The 22,888-nt window shown below is 35.0% G+C and overlaps 1 protein-coding gene across 1 annotated transcript in view; it reads right to left on the reverse strand.

The window, feature by feature from the left end:
* The window catches only part of ADAMTS6 (ADAM metallopeptidase with thrombospondin type 1 motif 6), a 267,510-nt gene that overhangs the window by 75,219 nt on the left and 169,403 nt on the right, over positions 1-22,888 (reverse strand). The window contains 9 exon segments of the mRNA XM_049768834.1: positions 376-499; positions 2,549-2,682; positions 8,380-8,482; positions 19,977-20,024; positions 20,026-20,041; positions 22,527-22,570; positions 22,572-22,592; positions 22,594-22,641; positions 22,643-22,675. Of these exon segments, the coding sequence (XP_049624791.1) occupies positions 376-499; positions 2,549-2,682; positions 8,380-8,482; positions 19,977-20,024; positions 20,026-20,041; positions 22,527-22,570; positions 22,572-22,592; positions 22,594-22,641; positions 22,643-22,675 (571 nt within the window).

Consider the following 22,888-nt stretch of genomic DNA (forward strand, 5'->3'; position numbering starts at 1 on the left):
CTTTGGGTTTATGAATACATATAGGGTATTTTTTTTTTCATAATTATCTCAAGAAATGGTCAAAGCCTTTATATAGGTAATATTAGTTCATGGGCTGTTTTTTTTTTTTCTCAACACATGGTCTTCATATCAATGTTGTGTGGGAATTCCCATCTAGAGGCAATGTCTAAGTGAGGTTGAGTGAAAGGAATGTAATTTCTTAAAATCTCTTACATGGAATCCCATTTAATGTTTAAAGGACTGAATGCAATTTTGGGGTGGGTGAGTATAGTCTACCTAAATAAAGAAATTTAAAAGTAAGGGGATGGGAATGAAGTGTCTTGGATAATTTAAGTACACCAGAGGTGTGAGGAAGAGTTCGCTCAACACACTCACCTCCTCTGGGCAACGAATCATTGAAGAACCCTTCAATGGCATCGCATGTGCTTCCATCCCCTCCACAGACTCGACATCTATCTTCCCTAGCATCGGATCCCAAAATATTATCACAACCTACATGCTGAAAACAGAGAAGAATATTCAGTGTGTCAAAAAGAGGGATTCTTGGAGCCATAACTGTCAAATAAATAATTTTTTATAATGTTTTTTTTCCAGTAAAGGAAATCAATACAGGAAGTACTTTCCCCTTTTGTCACATTTACCTAAACTTTCTAATAAGTTGTGTAACATTTTTCGACACTTAAGTTTGAAGGGGAAATTTTTGCTTCCCCAAGAATGCCTGGATTTTTTTTTTATGTTGTTTTGTTTGTTTTCGTTTAGTTTGCCACATCCAGTGGTGCTCTGGAGAATACAAATAAAACCTGGGATCAAAATTAGGTAGGCTGGATGCAAGGCAAGCACTTTACCCACTATACTAAATTTCCAGCCCAAGGATTTCTTCTTCCTTTCATAGACACCATGTTTTAATGTCCTAATTGTCACAAGCTCTTATTCAGTTTTTAAAATGCAGAAATAGAAAAAAAATGACACAAGCTCCTATAGAGGGTTGGACAAGAAAGAGTATTGACTCTTATTACAATTTATCTTTTTGAAACCACTGGACTATGGTTAGTGTCAAGGTTGAGTTGTGAAATTCTTGCCTGAGTAAATCTTCAAAAATGAATACCTGTTTTTCACCAGCTTAACAAGACTCATAAACCAAAGGAGATGCAAGCATGTATACATGTAAAAGCTTTAATTTAAATTTTAATTTGCATTTAATCATAGAATTAAAAAATATAGACATTGCCATACACGGTGATGCTTAGTACTTACTCCTGGCTTTTCACTTAGGGAATTACTCTTGGCAGTGCTCAGGGGACCATATGGGGTGCCCAGGTTCAATCCTGGATCAGTTACATGCAAGGTAAGTGCCCTATCCACTGCCTCTAGATGTATATTTTATTTATATTTAATTTTGGCCCTTGAATGTGTACATTTGATTGTTAGTCACTAGTATAATCACTGAACAAAATATGTACTGAATCTTTGTAATCTAAAAATTTTACCACTGAGATAGCACAGTGGTAGGGCGTTTGCCTTGAAAGCAGCCAATCCAGGACGGATGGTGGTTCAAATCCCAGCATCTCATATGGTCCCTTGTGCCTGCCAGGAGCGATTTCTGAGTAGTCAGGAGTAACCCCTGAGTGCTGTCATGTGTGACCCAAAACAAAACAAGACAAAGAAAAAAAAATTTAGTACTATCACAGAAATAGCCCTTCTCTCAAGTAAATAAAGTAACACACACACACACACACACACACACACACACACACACACACACACACTATGTTTGGAACTCAGAGACAAGTAGCCAAAAAGACAGAAACTTTTACATGAAGTTATGAGTGAGACCAAGCAAACGAGACAGTATATTTATTTCTTCTTTCTCAGTTTCTGGGATTAGTTTTGTGCTTATCTTTAAAGTAAAACAAAAACAAACCAGGAAAAAAGTTATGACAAGAGTGGTTTTTGTGGCTTTTCTTATTATGATAAGATTCATTTACAACTCTAGGAAAAGAGAATGATTTTTCTCTTACAATTCCCAACTAGTCTGGCTAATTCTCTGAAGTAAATACTTTAATAAGGTAAAGACTAACTCAATCATCAAAACCACTGTAAATGCTTCCAAGAAGACAAAGGAGCAGCATAAGGGTTTCACACTTTGAGAGAAAATTATGCTACAAAACATATCAAGTAAACTTTCAATAAGAACACATGGCAGCCACATGAAACAAGCTGAGTTCTGTTCTACTTTGTATCCTATCATGTTGTAAACAGAGAAAAATAAAGATTAAATCCAAAACATTTATTTTGGATGTTTTTTGATTTTTAAAAATAAAAACAAACTCCAAAATATTTCTAATAATCACTATAACCTTATCTTGAACACCAGAATAAATCGCATTTGCATGATGTTTGAATAAGAATGCTCATTTTATCTTTGTAAGGATTGTCATCCTTATTGTCAATGGTATTTCTCTAAAAGGTGCACTGAACACCTTGACTAGGAGATACTATCTGAAGAAATAAGCACACAAAAAAAGAGTAAAATTTATATCTGAGCAACCTTGCATTCTCCATTGATACAGATATCCAGTGAATCCGAATTGCATTGAGTCCCATCAATCACTGCAGGGGCACGCTCAGTATAAAAATTGTAACCTTCAGCCAAGCAGTTCAATGCGCAAGGTTTTACCCCACCTAGAAAAACAGAGTAAAGAGAAATAAGTGCTTCTTATATGGAGCAGTACTTCCATCGTATCCAAAGCAAATTTATAATTTATACAGATAGCATTCTTGACTTTAAGTGAGTATGTAATTTTCCTCCTAAAATCAAATTTACTTTTAATTGTAGATATAGCTTAAAGGAGGACTCACAAAACAGCTTAAAGGTTTAAAATGTTTTAAGTTTTAAGGTTTTTAAAATCTGTTAAAGGTTTAAGGTTTAAAACTTTTAGATATTCCAATATTTTTTAGGTCAAAGGTATCACAGAGGATCATATTTTTTAACTAATAGATGAAATAAATATTATTTTACAAAACTAAGGGAGAAACTTTATGGATATTTGAAACAATAGGGCTAGTACAACAAATAGAAATTTCTGCAACATAAGTCACTTATTATTAAAGCTAATCAAAACTACTTCAAGCAGGAATATGTTTATCATAAAACAAAACTAAGTTGGTATCTGCCTTAAATATACTACATGTCATGAATAAGGCTTTAGCATAAGGATAAACCTTAGGAGATAAGTAATTTTAATTAATTCTTATGTTCTCAGTAAATAAAATATAAACACTATATTTAGTATTAATTAAATAATTTCAATAGTATCTGATTTTATTTTGTGAATAATACATGTAATAATTGGAATATTTTTACTTGGTCATTGCAGTTTGCATTTTCTAATGTTGATTTGAAAAATAGAAACTAATAGTAGCATTTTTACAAAGCAGAGTATATATAATAAATTCATTGCATATTGGGAAAATAGCAATAAATATTGATTTATTTAACAGACAGAATTTATTTTTATATACCAAAGCATTATAAATGTTTTGAATTACAATACCACAATAAAGCAACTTTTAAGATTTTACTTAATAAATATATGTAAAACCATACACCTAAAATTACAAAGCATATCCAGAAAGCATAACATAATTATAAATAAAGCGATAAATTGAAGAATATATAAAACTACAACATTCATAAACTTTAGAAACCTGATATTGTTAAAATATTAGTTGCCCCTGAATTGACTATAATATCAAAATGGTAATGATCAGAGACTCAGCATTTTTTCTGTATAAAATTTAATTCAGACAAAAAAAAGCCAAAACAGAAAAAAATTAAAAGTGAAAAAAAATTTTTTTTTGGTTTTTGGGCCACACCCAGCTGTGCTCAGGGGTTACTCCTGGCTCTCTGCTCAGAAATAGCACCTGGCAGGCACAGGGACCATATGGGATGCCGGGATTTGAACCAACCACCTTAGGCCCTGGGTCAGCTGCTTGTAAGGCAAACACCGCTTTGCTATCTCTCTGGCCCCAAGAAATTTAATTCAGAAATTTATACATGAGTACAAAGCATTTAAAATAGCCAAAGAACTCTACAAAAAGATACTCACCTTGGGAGGGGACACATATTATCTATATACAAATTATATAGTTCTAGTAATAAATAAACTATATACAAAATATAATCTGAGCTTGGGATTAACAATCTATCATCAAAACAAGTAGAATCTACAAATCCACCATAAATACACACTATGTCCCTATTATTTTAGAATGTAGATCTAGCTGTACATATTTTGTATGTCTAAGAAAACTAAGACAATATCTTCCAGGCATATAGCATGGAGAGATAGAACAGCAGAAAAGGCTCTTGCTTTGCATTTGACAGACCAGGATTTAATCTCTGGTGCTGTATATGGTCCCCTGTATATGATGAGCCCTGTCAGGAATGATCCCTAAGCTCAGAGCCAGTCTGAAGCACTCTGCCTGGTGTGGCTTAAAAACCAAAAGGAAAAGAAAAAAGAAAATGTCTTCTTGAATAGAGATAAAGACTAACATAAAAACAAGGACCACACAAGAAAAATGTTGAAAAATTAGAATACATTGACATATTAAAATATTACACTCATCCAAAGCCTGTTTTAAAAGTAACAGGAAAACTATAGTCTCTGAGATAAAACTTATAAAATATATTTCACGGTGCTTGAAAGATCTTACAGAGGTTAGGGTACTTGTTTTACATGTGGCCACTAAAGCACTGCCAGGTATAGTCTCAACACTCCCTTCCCCGAATTTCATGTATAAATACTTTTAAAAAATTAAAAATGAACAGTTTTGTACATTTACACAATGGAATATTATGCAGCCATCAGGAGAGATGAAGTCATGAAATTTTCCTATATGTGGATGTACATGGAATCTGAGTGAAATAAGTCAGAGGGAGAGAGATATGCACAGAATAGTATGAATCATCTATGGGTTTTAAGAAAAATTAAAGACATTATTGTAATAAGGCCCAGAGACAATAGTAAAGGGCTGGAAGGGCCAGAAGGACCGGCTCACAATTTGAAGCTTACCACAAAGAGTAGTGAATGCTGTTAGGGAAATAACTACACTAACAACTTGCATTACAATGTTAAAGAATGAGAGAAGTAGAATGCCTGTCTTGAATACATCAGGGGTGGGGAAGGACAGCGGGGGCATTGGTGGTGGAAATGTTGCACTGTTGAAGGGGGGGTATTCTATTTATGACTGAAACCCAACTACAATCATGCTTGTAATAATGGTGCTTAAATAAAGATTTTATATATTAAAAAAAGAAGAAAATAAAAAGAAAAAAAACCTCTCTAAACGAGAGTCAGATATTGAATGATTTTATATATATATATATATATATATATATATATATATATATATATATATATATATATATATAAAGTTTGGTCATTGTAGTTTTGAGGAAAAATGAACATTTTTGTCTATTTTAAGATTTTATGAAATAAGACACATAAATGTTGACAATAAGCACATGAACATAATCAGTGATATCAATGATCAGAAAATGTAAATTAAAACTGCACTGAGATATATAGTCATTAGAAGACTAAAAATACCAAATGTTGGCAAGGAACTGGAATAAATTAAGATGGAGTACTCACACATCATTGGTAGTACAATCAATTTTTTTTTTAAATATCTAGCCATTTCTTTAAAACTGAAGTCATTCCTACACTATTTCCCAGCAATTCTACTCCCAAGTATTTACTCAAGAGAAACAGAAACACATGCTCACAAAAAGACTTTTACACAAATGTTCATAGCAGCTTATTTCATAACATCTGAAAAATTAGAAACAATTCAGTTTTACAGAAGTAGCAAATGGAAAAATGTACTGGTTGCTACAATGGAATACTGCTCAGTAATAAAAAAGAATGGACAACTCCTATATGCAATAACATGGATGCTTCTCAAAAGCATTAAGTTTAAACTGTTTTGCACAAAACAATAAATATGCCATGATTTCATTTCTATGATATTTGAAACAGACAATACCAATTGATGGTAAAAAGAAATCAAAACAGTATTTTTATAGTGGAAGAAATAGGCAGAAATAACTATTGACTGGGAAGAACCTTGAGGAGCATGAGAATTTGGGATAAAATGGTAGTGTTCTATATCTCAATAGGTTTAATTTAGAGGTTTATAAAATTTTAAAACTCAGGTAAATAAATAACTGTTAAGGCTTACATTTTATTATAATTAACCTTACCTCAGAAATAAAAAATCTACTAAATTATTGTTAATGTTATGAAAGCTAAATGTTTCAAGGAAATTCTCTTAACATCTACAATTAATTTTTAAATACAGCAAAAATAATGGATTAATGAAAAGACAAAGTGATAACTAATTAAGTAATAAAGAAAGAAGGGTAAAAATATTCATGATAGAATCTTGGTAGCTAACATGTAGTTGTCACTGTAAAATATAGTTTTGCTTTATATTGGAAGATTTTCAAAAATGTTAGAAAAACAAAAAAACAATAAAAAAAAATTTTTAAGTATATTCAGTTTCCAAGAGAAAAATTCTAAGAAAATTTAGTTTATATTTTGAGAGTCTAGGAAAACTTCTTGTGCTTGCAGAACATTAGCGTTTGATACATGCCCAAATTAAAGAGTGGAAACGTTCCCAAGCACTAAAATAAGAATGATAATAATTATGGAAAGATCCTTAACCTTTGACCAAGATAGAAGACATCTTTCTGGCCTCTTTTCAGATTTACATTGTAATTTGTTTGTTGCTTTGGTTGGTTTGGTTTGGTTTGGTTTTTGGGTCACACCAGGAAGCAGCACTCAAAGTCACTCCAGGCTCTGTGCTCAGAAATTACTTCTTGTAAATTCAGGAGACATAAGGGATCCAGGGATCAAACCTGGGTTGGCCACCACGTGCAAGGCAAATGCTGAACCTGCTGTGTTATGGCTTCACCCTATAATTCATTTGAGTGTGATAATTTCTTTTTTTTTTATTACTAAAATTTAATTTTTCTGTTAGTTATGACGATGCATATATTGCAAGAACTTTGTTAATTCTTTTTTATTTTTATTTTTATTTAAACAACTTTATTATATACATGATTGTGTTTGGGTTTCAGTCATGTAAAAAACACCACCCATCACCAGTGCAACATTCCCATCACCAATGTCCCAAATCTCCCTCCTCCCCAACCAACCCCCACTTGTACTGTAGACAGGCTTTCTATTTCCCTCGTACATTCTCATTATTAGGATAGTTCAAAACATAGTTATTTCTCTAACTAAACTCATCCCTGTTTGTGGTGAGCTTCATGAGGTGAGCTGGAACTTCCAGCTCTTTTCTCTTTTGTGTCTGAAAGTTATTATTGCAAGAATGTCTTTCATTTTTCTTAAAACCCATAGATGAGTGAGACCATTCTGCATCTTTCTCTCTCTCTCTCTGACTTATTTCACTCAGCATAATAGATTCCATGTACATCCATGTATAGGAAAATTTCATGACTTCATCTCTCCTGACAGCTGCATAATATTCCATTGTGTATATGTACCACAGTTTCTTTAGCCATTCATCTGTTGAAGGGTATCTTGGCTGTTTCCAGAGTCTTGCTATCGTAAATAGTGCTGCAATGAATATAGGAGTAAGGGCTCAGCTATACCACTCCTAGGAATATGCCCTATGCCCTAGGAACACAAAATACGATTATTTCTTTGTTTTTCTTTTGTTAGTTTATTTGTTTATTTGTTTGTTGTTTTTGAGCCACACCCAGGAGTGCTCAGGGCTTGCTTACTCTGAGCATTGTATACAGGGATTGCTCCTGAAAAACTCAGGAGGCCATATGGGATTCTAGAATCATACCAAGGTCAATCACATGTAAGGCAAGTACCCTACATTCTATATTATCTCTCTGGTATCAACAATGATAATTTGTTATATTGATTATAATATAATAGTTATATGACACAAGAAGTCAACTACTCTAAAATATTGTCTGGTTTCATTTTTTTTTTAAACTTTGTACTCTTGTTAAATAGAATCATGGTGGGTTTTGGTTTCTTAATATATTATTTCTTTGGAGGCCACACCTGGCCATGCTCAAATCACCATGCTATGCCAGGAACCTGAGACTTCTACATACAAAACATGAACTCCAACCACTCTGACCCTAGGCCTTTAGAAGCTGTTGCTGATGATTTATACAACTAAAAAATTTTTATTAAAGGGAAATTGAAATAGAAAAGTTATTAGAACTATAAGCATTTTTATCTGATTTGCACCACTAACTTTTACTAATATGTGATTAATATTTGTGTTTATATATTCTTTATGCTTACAAGATAGGTTATACCTTACCTCCAGTATATGGTTTCCAGTTATAATACTTTCCACGGAAAGGCATATTGTCAAAATCTGCACATTGTTTCTCTCGAAAATCTCTGGCTCCTAAAGGACATGGCTAAAAATAAAATAAAATAAAACCATAAGTGTTGTGATTGTTTGAAAATACAAAATCCAAGAGATAGTGTCTCTAAAATTAATTAATTAATTAATTAAAATGCCTACATTACATCATAATAGTTAATTTATTATAAATAAGGTTATATAAATCTGCAGTTATTCAGATAAAGTCATCTGAATTATAATATCAGTAACATAAGAAATAATTAAAGTAGTTTATGTGTATTTTATTTTGTTTTACTTGGGGCCACACCCAGCAGTGCTCAGGGATTACTCTTAGCTTTATACTCAGGGATCACTCCTGGCAGGGCTTGGGGGGATTTATGCCATCAAACCCATGTTGCTCAGGGCAAGACAAGCACCCTACCCACTTGCTGTACTATTTCTCTGGGCCCAACTAAAAAAATTTAAACAAACCTAAGGTTTAGACAGTTTATTAATTTTATAGTCAGATGTATGTTATAGTCTACTTTGTAACTGGTTCATCAGATGTCTCTTTATAAGCACACATAAAAAGAAGGTGATGAAACTAAAACACAAAATCCTTTTTGGTAACAGTATTTGAGGCCCAGTTGCTATGACTAATAACTCTTTATTTTAAGGAATCAAGGGTAACATGACATTCAGCACCATTAATTGTGGTTTGGAATCCTACAACTATTGCTGTTTACTGTCTAGTCCTGACAAAAACCATATTTAAAGATGAAGAGTGAGCTGGTTAAGTGCTAGTCATCAAGTCTAAACACCTTCAAATTAAAGAAATTTTAACTTACTAAGATTTACATTTAATCTATTGAAAATTCAGAAAATTAAATACTAAATTGTCTTATGAATAAAGAACATAAATACACAACAAATACTGAATTGTCTCATAAATTCACAATGTGAATACAGAAAGAATTTGGTGGCCAGGAAGAAGGATATTCCATGAGAGAAGAGAGGGTTATTTACTTTTAACAACTGGGAATACTTCTACATAAAGTTTTTAAAAAGGAGAATCTTGTCAAAGTCTAACTTTTTCACCTCCTGGGACAACCTAAACTTAATCTTAAATTCGTATAACTCCCATAGCATTTGAGCAATGTGACCTTATTTGACATCTTTTTAGAATCCTGCAGCTGCAGCACTACAATGCAAATTAAAGAACTCTTTTTGCTTCTGCACTCTCCCAGGTGAGATTAATTTTCCAGCTGATATCTTTGGGGTCCTTTTTTGAATAGGACACATATTTTCCTCCCTTTCGACTAGGTTCCAGCCGTATCCATGCCTGACTTCTGCCACATCAGTAGGCCTAACTCCACATATCTTGAACCTCTGCTTCCTCTCCACCCTTTCATGTCCAGTTCTACATCTCCTGAACCATACAACCATGACTTACTCATCAAATCTTTGGTTTCTAAGTTATACTTCCTGTCACTGAGTAAAGAGGTGCAGGAAAAGAAAAGAACAATTCTCAGTCTAAGCCCTCAGAGATTTCTAGGGTCTAACTGCAAAGATTCACTCCATCACTGCAGGAGCATGACAGAAGCCCACCAAATTCAATGAATGATAACTGTAACAGGAAAGTATCAGCATCAGCCAGCTCTGTAAACTCTCAGAGAATGACTTTAATGACATCATGGTAAGGATGTGTAAAGAGTTCAAAGAAACAATGACCCAGGTCATCAAAGTACAAGAAAGAGTCAAGATGAGAAAACTACAATCAGAAATAAAGAGTATGGTAGGTGATATAAAAATTTTCAATAGAATTTCTGATCAGCAAAAAAAAAAAAAAAAAAAAAAGCAGCTTAAAAAAGATCAAGGAGCTCAAAGATGGAGGAATCTCTGGGACAACAACAGAAGATGGAAGAAAGAGTCTGAACAGCACACCAGAGAATTATGGGATGAATTTAAGAGAAATAATATAGAAATCACAAGTCCCTGAAGAATAGAAAGGCAAATTTTATGAATAACCATCAATTAAAGATATCATAGAATTTTCTGAGTTAAACATCCAGAGTCAAAGGCCTGGAGGAAACCAGTTGAAAATACTCAAATAAAAAAATTCCAAGATACGTGGAGTTTTGACAAATGATAAAAGCAAAAGAAACATGTTGAATATTGAAAGCATCAAAATTGAAAAAGAACTTGCAAAGGAAAGTCATAGATTCAGAGTAGATATATCAAAAGAGAATCTATGAGACAGAAGAAAACAGAGGAATATAGTGCAAAAATTCAATGAAATGAATGTCACCAAGAATACTCTATCCAGCTGGATTATCATTCATATTTGAAGGCACCATACAGAGCAGCATGGACAGTCAAAGATAGGGAATTCAGTCTTGAAACAAGTTTTGCCAAAACCATTAAAGGATTTTTTTTTTGAGTGTGGTTTTTGGGTCACACCCGGCAGTGCTTAAGAGGTTATTCCTGGCTCCAGGCTCAGAAATTGCTCCTGGCAGGCACGGGGACCATATGGGGCACTGGGATTCGAACTGATGACCTCCTGCATGAAAGGCAAACGCCTTACCTCCATGCTATCTTTCCGGCCCCTAAAGGAAATTTTTTAACTTAATTTAATTTTGTTTGTATGGAGGCCAAACCAGAAAGTGCTCAATTACTCCTGACTCTTCACTTAGGAATCACTCCTAAACAGCTTGGAGGAATAACATAGGTACCAGGGATCAAACTGAGTTCAGTTGCTTATAAATCAAGTACCCAACCCACTATAATACCTTTCCAGTCCCTACGAATTTTTTTTTTAAGGCATGACAAATCTATCAGCACTTGATATAGAGTATGGAATGACACGTGGTGTTTTATAGATGCCCTCTACTAAATTAAGAAAAGTTTAGGGGGCTGGAGAGATAGCATGGAGGTAAGGCATTTACCTTGCATGCAGAAGGTCAATGGTTAGAATCCGGCATCCCATATGATCCCCCTGAGCCTGCCAGGAGCAATTTCTGAGCATAGAGCCAGGAGTAACCCCTGAGTTGCCGGGTGTGACCCAAAATCCAAAAAAAAAAATTTATATACTCCCTACTCACTAAAGGATTTTATAGGTTTCCAATAACAAATTTACATTTCATCTATACAGAAGATTCTAAGTCTGAATCAGAAGTCTGATCAAAAGTATATTTTACATCTATAGGGATTTTTTTTTGGGGGGGGCCACACCCGGCGGTGCTCAGGGGTTACTCCTGGCTGTCTGCTCAGAAATAGCTCCTGGCAGGCATGGGGGACCATATGGGACACCGGGATTCGAACCAACCACCTTTGGTCCTGGATTGGCTGCTTGCAAGGCAAATGCCGCTATGCTATCTCTCCGGGCCCTATAGGGATTTTTTTATTACAATCTTTTAATTATGAATGCAGCTACTTAAACAGATATATAGTGTAATATTTTCTAGCATAAGGCCAATATTTTTATTAGGGTAAAATACATCTTTATAATTATTCATATTTTTCCCTTAAAATATTCTTAATTCCCTTTAGTCTTACAGTTATAAGATTTATCTATTTCAGGTAATTTTTTTTGTTTGTTTTTGGGGCCACACCCATTTTATGCTCAGGGGTTACTCCTGGCTAAGCACTCAGAAATTGCCCCTGGCTTGGGGGGACCATATGAGATGCTGGGGGATCAAACCGCAGTCCTTCCTTGACTAGCGCTTGCAAGGCAGACACCTTACCTATAGTGCCACCTCACCGGCCCCTATTTCAGGTAAATTTTAAAATGCATTAGCACAGAATTATTCATAATATTAGTTTTTTAATTTATATACCATAAAAGTTTTTTGAAAATAAAGTTATTTTAACTATCATTTATTTATAATTTTGTCGAATTTCAGGAGTTTGGCTCTATTCATTTATATTTGGGTAGGTGTCACCACTTCAAAAATTAGAGTGAGAGAGCAAGAAAGAGAGAGAAGAGAGCTATATATGGCATAAGAAAGAAGCATAGTATGAGAACAACAAATGATCCAAGTCATCATAACTGGAGATTTTTGTCTATAGAACTCAGCTTACATGCAAGGAGGTTTGGGGGGGGTCCTAGGGACACTGGTGGAGAGAAGCAGGTTCTCTAGTGGTCTGTGTGTTGTTGGCATTATGTCTGTGTGATAAGTATAATTAACAGTATTTTAAATCCTGGTACCTCAAAGAATGGATTTAAAAAAATTAACAAAAAAGAAATGAAGAGGGCCCGGAGAGATAGCACAGTGGCGTTTGCCTTGCAAGCAGCCGATCCAAGACCAAAGGTGGTTGGTTCGAATCCCGGTGTCCCATATGGTCCCCCGTGCCTGCCAGGACCTATTTCTGAGCAGACAGCCAGGAGTAACCCCTGAGCACCGCCAGGTGTGACCCAAAAACCAAAAACCAAAAAAAAAAAAAAAAAAAAGAAAGAAAAAAAAAAAAGAAATGAAGAATTAAAGAGAAATTGCAAAATAAAAAAAAAATTGCACCTCATGTTCTACCTCCTTTCTCTTTCCATCTACTCTTCTTACTTCTTGGCAAATGACATTATTACTTCTCCCTTACTATACTAGACTACAGTCTTACACCAAAACAGCTTTCTGTGATAGCAAAGGATTCTTAGCTAACTATATCCTGTTAGTGGTGCTCCATGTGAGAATAGCCAAACACTTGATAGTGATCTGTGGAAAAGTAGAGATATTTTGTCTGTTTCACCCAGATCAACATCCTTTCTAAATCACATAAAATGGTGGCACAAGCACTAATAAAGGCCTAATTTCTATGTCATATTTTACATTGGCAACTAAATTCTTGATTTCACAGTTACTCATAACAGTATTATTAATTTAAAACTCAAGGAACATTGTCAATTATCCATATTTTTGTGTATTTTGGGACCACTTTGGGGCAATGCTCAAAGCTTACTCCCTGGCTCTGTGCTCAGGACCACTCCTGGTAGGGCTTATGAAACTGTATGATATGCCAGGAATGGAACATGAGTTGGCTACACTCTTTTACTACCTTTATGGGTCCCCAATAGTGATCATCTAAACCACAGTTGTTTTTTTGAATTTTATTTAGATCATATTGGCTTACATATCTTTCACGAGTAGTATTTTAGGTACATATTAACATTTAATCAGGGAATACCCAGCACCAAATTGTCCTCTCCCCATCCCTGTACCCTTCCTGCAACCCATATCCCCCACCATCACGCCCGGGCTGCTAGAGTAGGTGGTCCCCTCTTTGCCTAATTTACTATTACTGATCATATATCTGTTTAGTCCTGGTACCCTCCCTTGTTCTTCCCCCTCTATTTGAGAGGCTAGATATTTGAGGAGCTAGATAATTCGAGTTATGTGGTTTTGTTTGAAGGAAACAAAAGCAGTATAATGGGGAAAAATAAAAATAAATAAATAAAATAAAGCTGAAAATGGGCAAAGTCCTTCTAGAGGCTTTCAACCTCAGTTTGAGAGAGGACATGACTAAACCTCAGTTTTTTATTTCACTTTATCGGTTTTGATTTCATCACAGTTCTGACATTTGGCATCCTTCTAGTTTACTTTTAAAAGAAAAAAAACCCTTATAATAAAGGTTATAATATAGCTAAATATAGCTATAATATAATAAAGATATAAATTATAATATAGATAATATGAATACACTGCATTATCAACTAAATTTGAATATCACATTTTGATACGATAATCTCTGCAAGTGTTTCAAAATACTTCTATAGAGCTTTATTGTGGTCTGAATTTAATTAAAATAGCATCTATTTCACAGCATAACTCATTTTTGTAATACAAGAACATTTACTGTGCAAACTTATGCTTACAAAATTGTTTGTTTTTAGGCCATACCTATCAGTGCTCAGGCATTACTCCTTGCTCTGTATAAGTTTTATATTTATATATGTAAAAATACAAATTGATTTAACCTTTTTAATATGTCACAAAACTAATTAACTACCTAAGGGACTGAGGATAATATAAAAACAATTCAATACAAGAAGAAAACATAGTTAAAATAAGAAGTCTGGTATCAACTAAATGCTCAATAATTTTTAATAACTGCTACTATTACCTATGCAGCTGCTACTGCTATTCCCTTCTTTTCTAGAAGGAAGAACCATATTTTTAAAAATAAATGAAAAGAGCCCAGAGCATACAACTTTTTATATGGTCTCATTGCTAGTTTTTGTTCAGGAATCTACTCAGATAAGGTGGTCTTCACCTCCTCCCTTTAAAGGTATATTTTAGATCTAAGTCAACTGTGGTAATTCCATTATTTTAAGTCTAAAACAGATTTGAAGGTCATCTTTGGACCAGTAAAATAGTAGAGGAAAGGCCTTGGACATAACTAGACTTAAAATGGGCTGTCTGTCTGTAACACCAAACTATGAAGAACTTTGTAAATCACAAAGGGTTTCAATAAAATATTTTTTAAAGATGGAGGTTGGAGACATACATAAAACAGCAAGTAAGGTGTTTTCCTTGTACATAACTGATCCATGTTGAATCCCTGCCCTCAATATAGTTCTCTGAACTCCACCAGGAGTTGAGCACAGAGTCAGAAGTAGGCCCTGAGCATGACTAGATTGTGGTCCCAAAACAAGAAAACAAACAAAAATAGACTTAAAAAAAATAGAGGATTGAAGTAGGTTATCTCTTCTTTTCCTCTGAATACCATCAGAGAGAAGTACCTAAGGTGCTCCAATTAGGTTCTTCTATCTTCCTCTCTCAAGGAGTTAGAACTTGAGGTATTTACCTCATTATCTTGCAAGTGCTCTGCTGAGTTTTGTTTGGCTTTGTTTTGTTTTACTTTCTTTTTTTTGTTTGGTTTTGTTTTGTTTTTGGGCCACAACCGGTGATGCACGGGGGGGGTTACTCCTGGCTCGTATGCTCAGAAATTGCTCCTGGATTGGGGGGGACCATATGGGACTCCCGGGACTTCGAACCACAGTCCGTCCTGGTCAGCACATGCAAGGCAAACACGCCCTACCACTGCAAGGCAAACGCCCTACCGCTGCACCACTGTTCTGGCCCCTCTGCTGAAATTTTAATGATAAAAAATTTAAATTTAAATTTAAAACAATTAAAATATTTCAGCATGGTAGTTGGAGAGAGTATATCAGTTAGGGCTCTTGTCTTGCAGAATCTGATCCCCAGCATCCTCTCTGGTCATCCAGAACTGCCAGGAGTGATTTCTAATGCTGAACTAGGAAATACTGGTTGTAACCCCCCAAAACAAATGCAAATACTCTGTTAAAATAATTTTGTTAACTATTACCAAAAAATGAACTCTTCATTTGTTTCTAAATGACTGGGTTGATTTGAGAATTTTATATACAGCATTATAAATTATTTTTGAAATTAATTAAACTTGGAAATTATATTCTTCAGTTGCCACAATCTCAAAGTGCTCTGTGTTGGACAGTGCACACATGAAATTTTTCTACTGGAATCTAGAAATATTCACTGAATAGTAAATAGAAGTTTCCTTAAATAGCAGTTTGAGGACTACATATATTGACAGTTAAATATTTTATATATTTATAATACATTTTAAAAGTTTCCAGCTTTATACAACTTATGATCAGGCAGACTTATTAAACATGGGAAACATGGAAAGGAAATTTTAGTGTACTAAATAGATACCTCAAAGTCTGAATTAGGGGCAGTTAAGAAATTAATGGAATCAAGACTAATAAAAATAATTTGTAAATCCATGATATGATTATGTTAGTTGTATATCATTAATATTTATTAAAACTAGGAACAGAAGACAAAGGCAATAAATAACTAGTTAGCTCACCAGAAGCAATTTCTATAGCTCAAACATCAAAATATAGTTCTTGTGGATAGACCAGGCCTGGAAATGATTTGGTGAATGTATTTTCTTTTTCTGTTATCTATTGTATGTTTTTATATTTTATAATATTTATGTTTTTAGGAACCTAAATGGGTGCCCATCCTGCAATTAAGGAAAATACATGAAATGAGGAATAGGAGAAAAATCTGGAATGAAAAATAGTTGTTCTCTTTTACGTTGGTGTAAAACCTATATTCTGAATCATGCTATTCATTCAAATCCCTATCTGGCTTCATCATTGTTTCGGTTGAGATGTCAGGTTCACATTCTCAGCTTTATATCCCAAGTACTCCCTGTTAAATAACATTCAACAACCCTCAATGAAAGGCTCACCAAACTATTTAACATGGAATTCCTTGAATCATTTTGCTTTCTTCTAAGATTATAAATGCACATCCATTGCAACACTCCAGATTTGTCATCATTAAGAAGTCTCACTTCTCATAGGCTTATACTTCATATACATTCCAATCTCTACCCTCTTGAGTTTCTATCTCCCTCATGGTTGTTTTTGCTTCCCCACTCCTGACTCCATTCTTTAGTATTTATAGATTTCTTTTTAATTTCCTAAATTTTTCTATCACTCATGCTGTGAGGCCCTCCTTCTAACCTCTACCCAAACGTGACTGGTTGCTTGATACCAGACTCAGCTCCAGAAGGATCTCCACCGCAAGAACTCTAACTGAGACCATCTCTGCCAACAAATCTTTCTCATCTCAAGAAGACCCAGGGTGTGTGATGAAAATGTGCCCTGGATCCCACACCTCACAAAGAAAATCTCAAAAGACGAATGGGGGAAGTCCTACAGTTTCCTGACTGTGATAGAGTACACAAGTCAAATTTGTAATATGATAGGAAAAACTCTCAGCAGTTACTTTTCCAGACTTAAGTTTAGACTATAATGTTATAGTTTTAGCGGCTGAAATTGGGTTTGTAAATGTCCCCAGTGCTATAAAGGTAGAATATATATATATATGATTATAAAAAAAGGGGCGGCGGGACCCAGAGAGATAGCACACTAGCGGTGTTTGCCTTGTCAAGCAGCCAATCCAGGACCTAAGGTGGTTGGTTCGAATCCCAGTGTCCCATATGGTCCCCCTGGTGCCTGCCAGGAGCTGTTTCTGAGCAGACATCCTGGAGTAACCCTTGAGCACCGCCGGTGGTGGCCGAAAAAACCAAAAACCAAAAAAAAAAAAAAAAAAAAAGAAGAAAAACACCTGCTTAAAAAAACAGGTTAGTGGGCCCGGAGAGATAGCACAGCGGCGTTTGCATTGCACGCAGCTATCCAGGACCAAAGGTGGTTGTTTCGAAGCCCGGTGTCCCATATGGTCTCCCATGCCTGTCAGGAGCTATTTCTGAGCAGACAGTCAGGAGTAACTCCTGAGCACTGGTGGGTGTGGTCCCCCCCAAAAATAAACAGGTTGGTGGAAATAATATTTGGAAATCTGAAATATTACATACCTATTTAATGTCTAAGAATCCTGTGCTAAAAATACAAATCTAGGAATCAAAAGACATGTATATGTAATGAAAAGTGAAATGAAAATGAAAAATGAAATTGGATGAGAGTATTATAGAAAGAGTATTTCTGGGACAGAGAAAGAAACCAAGATATTAATTTCAAGGTATTCTATCATTAAGAGGTGAGACATGTGTAGGATCCAGCAAAGTAGAATTAAAAAGAAATATGTAACAACCAAAATTTTTGTAATGTTATGGAAACCCAGTGAAAAACAAATTAATAATCCCTCAAATCTGGCTATTAGGTTTAGTAACATGGCAGTCATCTATTACTTGATAAGAGCATTTTTAGTTTAATATTGAAGAAAAACCTGGCAATAACTTAAAAAAAGATGAGGAGTAGAATTGAATATAATAAACATAAAACATTCTTCTGAATAATTTGATTTAAGAGGGGAAAGATAGGAAAAACAAATGACAGCTTATTTTTGGTATTTTTCAATGTAGGACAAAATAACAGCATATCTATATTCTTATGAAGACATCTAGTGGGTAATAAAAAGATGTTGAGGGTGGGTGTGATAGAACAGCAGATAGAGTGCTTTGCATGCTGGAGACTGAAGTTTAATCCTGTCGCCCCCATCTATTCCCCCAAACTTCACCAGGAGTGATTCCTAAGCATAGAGGCAGGAATAAGCCTTGAGTAACCACCAGGTGCGACCTTAAAACACAGACACACAGACACAGACACACAGACCACACACACACAGACACACACACACACAGACACACACACACACATGCACGCACACACACACAAACAAGCAATAAAAGCAAACAAAGAAGTGTTGAAAAAAAAAATCACCTAGATATTTCTGAAATAATTAAAATTAAGATAGGCATTCTTAATTAGCACGTGAAAGAGGAATAGTGGTTAATAGACTAATATGTAATTAAGGGAGGAGGTTTAAACCACACCTAGTGGGTCTCAGGGGTTACTTCTGATTCTGCACTCAAGAACTACTCCAGGGTAGTACTCAGGGACTATATGGGATGCTGGTGATCAAAAGCCAAGTTTGGCTGCATGCAACACATGTTTTACCTGTTGTACTATCACTCCAGCCCCTAAATGAAAGCACAACAATAGGCTATAGCTTTTAGAGGGGGAAGAACTAAATATAAAAGGAGTAAAAAAGATATAAAGAAGATGGGGCCAGAGGGATAACACAGCAGGTAGGGCATTTGCCTTGCACACGGCTCACCCGGGTTTTGATCTCTGGTGTCTGAACATGCCAGAATCTAATTTCTGAGTGCAGAGCCAAGAGTAATCCCTGAGTGCTGCCCAGTGTGGCCAAAAACCAAAAAAAAAAAAGATATAAAGAAGACAAGCTCTAGAAATATTATGGAAATCATGGCACTTAGTGTGTGTGTGGTCAAATCTGGTTCACTCCTGGCACCATATATGGTTGGTTCTCCAGAAGTGATTCCTCAGCACAGGAGTAAGCCCAAGAACTGATGGATGTGATACCATCCAAAAAAAAAAGTTTCAGGCTTAAATACTTGAACTATAGGTGGCAACTGAGGAATTGTATCATCAGAAAAATCCTCCATTTCCATTAAAACAAAATTAGAATAGAAAATTCAGAGAAAAATGTGAATTTAAGGGATTTTGCTCATGTTGGACCCAATGATTCTTTAGGGGCACAGAGGAGCTCAGTATTTGGGCAGAGATAGGAAACAGACGAAGGAATATGCCTGAGCTATGTTTTCTTGGAAAGAGATAATGAACATATCGGACTCTGGAGCTTTCTTGAGTGATAAACACAAATGCTACAAAGGATTTGTGGATATGTGTGAATATTTCCACACAATCATATCACAAAGGATGTGATTGTGTAAAAGATAGCAAAATAGTTATTATATGTCTTAAGAGCAAAGTGGAGTGTTGAAGGGCAAGGGCACTCAGTATGTATGTGGTTCTCTCTTGATACCTTTGGGGAAGATTGTCTTTGTTCCTCATACTTTCTTTGATACTTGTGAATACAGTTGGTAGACTTGAGTCTGATTTCTACTGATTATAAACTATTTAAAAAATCATGTGATCTTCACACACATGCATTTCTGAACTAATAGGTTTTAATTTTTAATTTTTCTCTGCATTGGGGGAATTGTAAACTAATCTTGCATTAGAGTTTGGTTTTACTTACATCTGTATTACAGGAGCGATACCGTTTCCTTTCCCCAAGGCAATATTTTTCCCACGCCTGAAGGTCTGAAAACACATTGTGTTAAATATGTGAATATAATATCTATCTACATAGAGTTCATACATTTCTTCATGAAAACACTTATTTTAAGAAAATATATATTTTGACATTATATTTCTTATTAAAATAATCAATATTTCTAGAATTTTTATGATTGTTTGAGCACAAAGATCAAGGCAATTTATGATCCATTAATTTACAAGACTTAATTTATTTACATTCTTAAGAAAATGTAATTAAATAAATATATTTTCTAATTATAGCAAGCAAATGTTTGGTTCAACACAATTTTAAAATCACTTATTTATAATGAAAAGCCAATTTAATTATAGCAAATAAAACTAGTAATTTGATATTATATGTTTCTAAAGTAGAAAATGAATAATTTACTTTTTTACCAAATAAGAAAGAAGAGGATACAAATAACCCTCTGAAAATAACTCCAGTTCAAAGGAAATAATGTAGAAATGAATTTCAATATCATAAATTTTAAAAATTTACATAAAAATTTGATGGCTTTGCATTATATAAAACTTTATTAGAATTAATGAAAAAGATATCAAATAGTTGATTTACAGAAGTTTATTTAAAGTAATGCGGGGAAATCTATATGCTATTATTGAGCATGCTGTTTTTTTTAAATCTAAAGAGCTTGACATCTTTTAAAAGAGATCCCAGCATTTCATCTAAGTAACTGAGTACATATTTGTTTTAAAGGGGTCTGGTCATTTAGTATTAGTTTACAGGGAATATGTAGCTGTTTCCATTAAATAGTCTATAATTATTTGACTTAATGGATCAGTGCGATAACTGAAATTATATTCTAAGCATATTCTATATGCTTAAATGCTACTGAATACTGAAACTAAGCAAAAAAGAAAGAAAGAAAGAGAGAGAGAAAGAAGAAAGAAAAAGAAAGAAAGAAGAAAGAAAGAAAGGAAGGAAGGAAGGAAGGAAGGAAGGAAGGAAGGAAGGAAGGAAGGAAGAAGTAGGAAGGAAGGAAGGAAGGAAGGAAGGAAAGAAAGGAAGAAGAAGAAGTAAGAAAGAAAGAAAGAAAGAAAGGAATGAAGAAAGAAAGAAAGAAAGAAAAAAGAAAAAAGAAAGAAAGAAAAGAAAGAAAAGAAAGAAAGAAAGATAGAAAAGAAAGAATAAAGAAAGAAAGAAAGAAAAGAAAGAAGAAAGAAAGAGAAGAAAGAAAGAAAAGAAAGAAAGAGCCCACTTAAACCAGCTAAGGAGAAGTGTGCTATTCAGATAAAAACAAAAGTATAAGGATGGTCCATCAAGACAGGCTTATGAAAGGGTGACTGTCTAGCAAGGAGGGTCATAATTGGTAAAAACAAAACAAAACAAAAAAACAGAGAATGGAAACAGAACTAATCTAAATGGAAACCAATTTTAAACTGAAGAGTGAAAGTGAAAAAAGATACATGAAAATGAGACAGATGTTTATCCCAGAAGATTTTTGTTTTTGTTTAGTTTTAAAAAAAAGAAGTGATTTTACATCTCATTCCACATCAGATTTTAGTTGTGAAAGCAGACCTTCACAAAGCTCTAGATAAAAAGGAGGAAACGGGCTTAGAGAGATAGTACAAGGGCCAAGACACTTGCATTGTATGCAGCTGACCCCCAGTTCTAATCCTTGCATCCACACAGGGTCCCCCATATCACTTTCAGGAAGTGGCCCCTGAGCTCAGAGTCAAGAGATACCCCTAAGCAATACTGTACCTCATCACCATCTTGGAACACTTGGCTTGTAGCAGCTAAATCTTTTAGAGAATAGTAAAGTACAACCAGAAGAGAGGCCTACCTGTGTTGGTAATTGTAGTGGGCAGAAGCAGTAAAGTTAGCAAAGAAAACTGATGGGTTGGCCTAGTGCCAGAGAGAGTCTCCCGCTGGAGAAACAGAGGTGGGAGAGGAATAGTCTGACCTGCACAGAACAGTCATGTAGAGAAGTGGTGGCAGCTCTGGAAGATGATTAATGGGGGCATGTGAATGGAAACTATTTTAACATATGACCAGTATTCTTTTCACTGTGATTTGTGATGCGAATCAAGGCACTTCAATCCTTGAAGTGCTCTCATTGGTCCTTTTAATACTACGTTAGCAGTAATAATTTTATGTGACATGTGAAAAGACTTTAGGTTTTCCTGGGAATATAAAGGTAAATAGCAAAGACTATACCTGGTTTCATCCATAATTCAAAACTTGAGAAGAAGAAACTCTATCTGATTAAGACATGAAGTCTTAATGACTTAGACCCGGGAAAGATACGCAATACTTTTCTTTTTTGTTTTCTTTTTCAGTTCTATAGGAAGGAGGGTGGAGAGAGAGGAGTGTGTCTAGCAAGGCCCCTCCACTTCCCTAATGCTTGTTCTGAAGACAAGCACCTTGGCCCACGGGGTGAAACATTTTACAGCAAATGAAAATCATAGTTTTGAATAATTTTTCAACGGTGTCTTTTGTTGACTCCGGCTTACTTTAGCTACTTACGCTGGACTGTCACAGTGTCTTAGGGATGAGGAGACGCCTCCCCCCGCAGGTCCTGCTGCATTCTCCCCCATAGCGACCAGGGGACCCAGCCCCCATCTATACTCTGGGGCCAAGTGGCCAAAAGGAACACAATCTCCCTGAAAGCACCACTGCAAGATTTCACAGAAAACACACAATTAGCCTTTAGGCAGATAGAGCTATCAGGATAGAAACACATAAGGGTTAGGCAATGACCAATTATAGACATTAGCATTCTTCCAATAGATAATAGACAGTGGTTCTTTAACTGTGTTTAGACATGGCGAAGGTGCATTTGATTTGCAAAGTGTCTTTAGCCAAGCAATGACTAATAAATCTCTTAA

Source organism: Suncus etruscus, chromosome 2, assembly GCF_024139225.1.
Source record: "Suncus etruscus isolate mSunEtr1 chromosome 2, mSunEtr1.pri.cur, whole genome shotgun sequence".
NCBI classification, from domain to species: Eukaryota; Metazoa; Chordata; class Mammalia; order Eulipotyphla; family Soricidae; genus Suncus; species Suncus etruscus.